Consider the following 6,183-nt stretch of genomic DNA (forward strand, 5'->3'; position numbering starts at 1 on the left):
TCGGAAAAACCCAGCAATTTTAACCAAACCTTATATATTTGTTGAGAAATTCACTGAATATGTACATATTAAAACTCATAAACTTCAATTCAGAACTCATAAACTGTTAATCGTAACACCGCCTCTGAACAGAAAGTCACTAAAAGGAAACGAATGAGACATTCTCTGTGATACTTAGACAAAGTTGAACGACTTTTTTTATTCTTTAAAAATTGAACAGGGAAGAAAGAATCTGTTCATGTGCAAGAGGACCAAATTCAGAAGAAAAGATCACCTTTACAGCTAACAAAGGAACATGAACACCACATGCATTAAGCATCATTGCAAAACTAGAAACTGAAACACTTGCCTTTTCCTGATTCTGACCCCAGCTAATCAAAGACCAGGCAATATTCAATCCAGTCACGAGATGCAGAAAATTTTCATTTAATTCGCCACCACATTTCATAAAAAGAAAAAGTTTTCTCATAATCAAGTTTTGAACATTCTATTTAAAATCTATACAACTAAAAATCATCTTCAGAACAGGAGCTGCAGTTAATGTTTGCCAAGTATGTTTTACAAGAATCAAAATAGAGTATCCACTGATAGTATAAAGATCACAAGTTAGATACCATCTATTATAATTCCAAAGACAGAAGATTGATAAGCGATTTACAAACTTTTGCTTGGATAGAAACAAAGGGACAAGGTGTCATACAAAGTAAGAAAACTAAACCTATCTTACTGTAATGCAACACAAAGATATGGCAAGGGGAAACACAAAGATCCTCTTAAACCACTTGAAGAGATGGCATCGGCTTGCTTCTTAAAGCCGTCCATCCCATCACTAACAGAAAAAAAAACTCGTTAGGAATTATCACACTTCCTAAATTTACAATTAAGTGTCTCTATGCCGAAATCTCAGTCATTGCAACTGCAGATAGCTCTTGTGCAGCCGTTGTCGTCTGCCAGAGCTATGGGTGCTTGTTGTTGTAAATGGGTGAAGTGAAGTTCAATCTGAAGCCGATGATGAAGAGGTGATGTTATCAAACCTTTCTTGATATCGGCCTGCAGTTCCCTGATTGGTATTGCAGCCAAAAAACTCTTGATGTATTCTTTGCATGACTCTTTACCTTGACAGAGAATTTCTTCTGCACTTCCAGCCTTCACTGCTTCATCTGATTTGTTCACTGCTTCACTGTCTGGAGAACCAGCTTTGGAGTTTGTATGAGGAGCATCGCAAGGTTTTGGCTCCACTGTTGCAGCAATGATTTGCTGATCGGCAGCTGGCTTTTCTTCTGTTGAATGAGTAGTGCTTGGCTGTTTATATATGTTTGTATCCTTGTCAAACTTCAGTATATAAGCTTGATCGCAGCCCTCATAGAGTCTCTCACCTAAGGTGTCAATGATGTAATAAGCTTCTGCTTCAACCTTCAGGACAAAAAAATGGTCGTTCCAACTGACAATATAGATTTGTGGTTCACCAACAGAAGCATACTCTAATCCAGCATGGCTAATTTCATCCCAAATATTGTCAAAGGACATAGCACCATGCAAAAAATCAAATCCTCCCTCATCCATTCCATCAGGGTGGAAAAATCCAACAAATGACTTCCCTGGCACAACAGATATTGACCGAATTTTGGCTTGAAGGACCGTCTCCAGATCAAAGTGCTTGTCAGGGAACCGCTCCCTGTATGTTTCATTCTCACAAAGTTTCCTCCACTCTAATGAACCTTCTCTAATTAAGCTATCAAACTGTGACTTAATGGGCATGAGATCACGGTTGTTCTGCAACCAATCAGCAAGCACAGCAACAAGGGCTGTGCATGCACTTTCTCCAGCAGCTCGCTCACTTCGTTGGTCAATGGATGCAAAGAATACCTGAGTTTGAAGCTTCATGTGTCCATCTCGACTTACTATCTCTCTCTGTTCCCAAGAACCAACAGCAAAATTATCATCACCAAACTCAGATACTGAAGATCGATTTGCAGTCGAGTCTTCCTCTGCCTTGTGCCACTGCAATACAATATCAAAATTTACCTATCTCCAGAATAATCACAGTGATGTCACAAGAATGAACAGTGTGTCAAAGTATTAAGCTTCAGGCATCAATGAACAAGTGAATAACTGTTGTATAATGAATGACACATAAAAAGATTTTGCAGATAACAAAATGGCGAATTGGTACTTACAAAAAAATAATGAAATGGCCAATAGCAATACATTAGATAATTTGAGACAGCGTCGAGCATCAACATTGACTCATTAGATGTATAAGGTAAGAAAATTACTGTCTAAGTAATAGGTTATGAACACTAAATACTCTAATTTATTTGAAACAACAATGTAGCTTGTGGTGACCAGATATACTAAAGTGTTCTTCATGAATCAGTGCTTCAGCTTCAACTTTAACTAGATATATTACTAGAAAAAAGCATTATGCCTACCTTTCTACATGTCATTATCAAGCAAGGATGCTTTATGCAAAAGTCCAAGTAGTATGGGCAACACAATTAAAGTATAATATGAATCCAAAATGAGGCTTTTGGGTTCCAAGTACAGCACAAAATTACGAGGTGGAGCATCTGGCGAAAAAGAGACTACGGATCTTACCCCAAATGACAAAGATTCGTCAGAACTGAGCTGCCGACGATCAAAGTCAATATCATCTCCACCTTCTTCTCCATAATCCTTCTTCAACAACGGTTCCCCCTTGGATTTAGGAGATCTAAAGCTCAGCTTCCTCTTCCTCCAAGGCAGGATACTACGCTTTGAATTCTGCAGAACTACAGGATCAGAAGCACAAGTGATCTGGTCGTCCATTTGCGAGCAGCCCACATCTGATCTGCGGTTGCTAAAGTAAACCCAATCCTCACCCGCAGTATTGTCGCTTGTAGTAGAATGAAAAGAAACTCCAGCACAATTCGCATAAGCCAATGGACCATAACTAAATGACTTCCTAACAGTAGGATCCTCCTTTCCCTCATCCGACTCTCCTTCTTCATATTCATCATGGGAGTCAGAATCAAAAGGATAAGCATACTCCCCCTCTTCGCTCCTAGCTGAGCATCTCCCTTCACTACCCTCTTCTTCTCGACAGGCTTTCTTTGCTCTCCGGGTTGATACATATTCTGTAAATATTTTAACCTTTCTGAGGCCAGCTTTAAGTGCAGAAAGCTCATCTTTTTCTGTCGGTGGATTTTCACCAGACCGTGTTGGAGATTGAACAGGAGCCAGTGGCCTCTGAACCAACTCTGTCAACTCTTGTGCAGCTCTTAGTTCGAACAAGCTAAGTGATATCTGCATGATATGTAGAGATCGAATCAAGTATGGGCAATAGGTCTTTGAGGACGGTAGCAGTAAGAATAACATGCTAAAAACTCAGAGGAACATACACAAAGTGTGGGCCGAGTCTCAGAAGCACCCCCTGGAACTGCCAGAGGAATGTTTAGTTTAAATTCTTTCTCCTCTGTCTTGGCAGCAAATTCAGCAACATTTAAGACAGCTGTACCTAGAACAGGTGCCTTATTCTTAGCATTCATACCCTGGAGCAGATAAAGAATCAGCACTCAGCGAATAACTAAAGAAAAAGTTGGTTATGCTAGCCATAAGAATCTAAAGTACACAAAAAAATCTCCATCTTTAACCAGCAAAACTACCTGTGAAAATCAAATAATATAAATTGAAGAACATGATAAGGAATGTGAACCTTACGACAAACTAAACCCCAAAAATTGAACCATAGATCAGTTCACGGATTAAGAAAATGAAATACTTACATAAATTTGAAAGAAGTTTGAGTATCCAAACCATATCCTTAAGAGTCAAAACTCGTTTTCATTGAAACGAACGGAAAAAACCCCTTCTGTTAGAAGTATGAAAGAACCTTTCTGGGGGGGGGGGGCAAGTGCACTGTGCAGTAGTTCAAGATCTGCATAAATCCTTAGGACAATAACGTAGCCAACGCATTAGGTGGGGTAGTTCCAATATTTTTATAATGCCAGATGCATCTAGTATCCAATGTGAGACACCATATATTTCAATATAAATAAACATAACTGCTGGTTAGTGTCTATATTGGTATCATACTTTCACTTATAAGTAGCAAACGATCCAGAAGAAACAAAAGCTGTCCTTTATCTTCATCTTAGTTCAATCTCCAAAATCCCACAAGTTTCATTAAATGGATTACTGTTTAATTCTGCAAGTGTTCTATAGATCACATTAGGAGATCTACTTGACAAAACAAACGTCGCTCCAAACAAATGCACTGACAAAGTTTTTTAGATTTTCTTTTAACCATTAATAGAAGACAAGCTATCTATTAGACTAGACTAATAAAAAGGACAGAAAGAACTACATAACGTGTTTCCAGCCTTACAACATAACCTTACTATCATGTTTAAAAGAAGGCACTACAGAATCCAAGCAAACAAAATCTACTCTATGCAAGTCCCACCCAATAAGAAGGTAACCAAAAGAGGCAGATATGTTCAGCACTGGAAAAAAAAGGCAACCAACAGATGCAAAGTGACAAATCCACCAAACGAATCATTAAGATAACCGAAGGGAAAAGGAAATTTAGCTTAAGCAATGGGTGAAACACGACCAAAATGAGATCCGCAGCATCTACTGCCTAATTGGAAACAACACCATAAATCTCAATACATGGTGGCTTCATAAACGACAAATTCTATAGAAATATTCCTCAACTTGCTGGTTACCATCTCAGGTAATGTAAACATAACCACCACGATCTATCTTTTTGACAGAAAACATACACAATAACCACTGAACTCGATTCAAAGTGAAATGCAGAATAAGATATTTCCCAAGAAATTATCAAGATATCGCGTGGTAGAGCCTTCGAAACAATTTCAAAATAAAATATCAGACATAGGCACAGTTTTCTACAAACAATTAGTCCAAAATTGGTTATATCACATAGACATTTATTTCTACAGGGTTGTCAATCCATCTGTAACCATGAATACTGAAAAACAAATAATAAACAATATGGCAAGAAATGACAACGAAAACTCATTTGCAATAGAACATATCATTTTCCTCTTCTCCTTTGATTACATATAAAACACCAAACACCAACTCCAAACATAAATTCTACCAGTCATAATCCAAAAGATAAAGAGAACAAGAAAAAGAAATACTTACTAATTAAAGAATCTAAGTAAATAGTAACATTTTCAAGAAATTAATACATAAGGCAAGACACTGAATATGATAATTGCAAGAACAAAAAAGAAAGAGAGAGGGTCTCACATTGAGCACAGTGAAGGCGATTTCCCAGGGATGAAACACATTGTCCTTGTAGCCAGAAAGATTACAGAGCCCCTCAAACTCTTCATCCCACTCCACCAAAACGGCACCGTCTTCTCCATCTTTCACCTCTTCTTCTTTAGTGCAGTTCCTCTTCACTGTCTTTCTAAAAGCAGCTATCTTTGGTGGCCCTTTCCACCTGATCTCCACCGCCACGCCGCCGCCGCCGCCCACGGCGGAGGAAGCCACCAGATTTTCAAGCCTGCTTACAAGAAGCTTCACCTCAAATTTCTTGGATATAAGAGGCGGCCATGGACGCCACTTCATCATCTTCACCACCATTTCAAATGGCAAAAAGATTTGGTTATTCCAACAACCTTTTCAAGAAACTCTTGGATTTTTTTGAAAGATCCGTGAGGACTACATGGGTTTTCTTTTTTGGGGGAAAAATGAAAATGGGTTTGGCTTTAGAGAGGAAAAGATTGAATTCTTTCAAATTTTCTCTGAGGATTTTCCTAGAAAATAGAGAGAAGAATATGCCGTTAAGTTTTTCAGGGTACCTCAACAAATATACAAATATGTCTTTGTTGGTGTGTGTGTGTGAGAGAAAGAGAGAGAGAGAGAGAGAGAGCGCAAAGACTAGGGGAGGTTAAACCGAGGTTTTCAAAGTGTGTGATTTGTGTTTTGGGTTCTTGTGTTGTGAGGATAAAACAACAACCCCGGATGTGGTCGTGGGGGCGGGTGGTTAGAAGGGGGGGGGTGAGTGGGTCGGTGAAAGTGTTGATTGTGATTTGCCGAATATAACGGCGTGGGAACAAGCAAGTTGACTTGCATTCTACCTTTTTTGATGGTCAAGATGATCAAGGATTAGGTTGGTTCAAAACTTGGAAATTCTTGGTGCTTTGCCTCATATTTCCTTTT

General features: G+C 38.7%; 1 protein-coding gene across 1 annotated transcript; it reads right to left on the bottom strand.

Moving 5' to 3' along the window:
* Positions 1-642: 642 nt before the first annotated feature.
* Positions 643-5,937, bottom strand: LOC104250179 (uncharacterized). The gene is made up of 4 exons (XM_009806750.2): positions 5,266-5,937; positions 3,381-3,530; positions 2,599-3,285; positions 643-2,001 (listed from the first exon to the last, which is right to left on the bottom strand). The coding sequence occupies exons 1-4, from the start codon at positions 5,602-5,604 to the stop codon at positions 904-906; spliced, it is 2,274 nt and encodes a 757-aa protein (XP_009805052.1). The 5' UTR covers positions 5,605-5,937; the 3' UTR covers positions 643-903.
* Positions 5,938-6,183: the final 246 nt, after the last annotated feature.

This window comes from Nicotiana sylvestris, chromosome 9 (assembly GCF_000393655.2).
Source record: "Nicotiana sylvestris chromosome 9, ASM39365v2, whole genome shotgun sequence".
Lineage (NCBI taxonomy): Eukaryota > Viridiplantae > Streptophyta > Magnoliopsida > Solanales > Solanaceae > Nicotiana > Nicotiana sylvestris.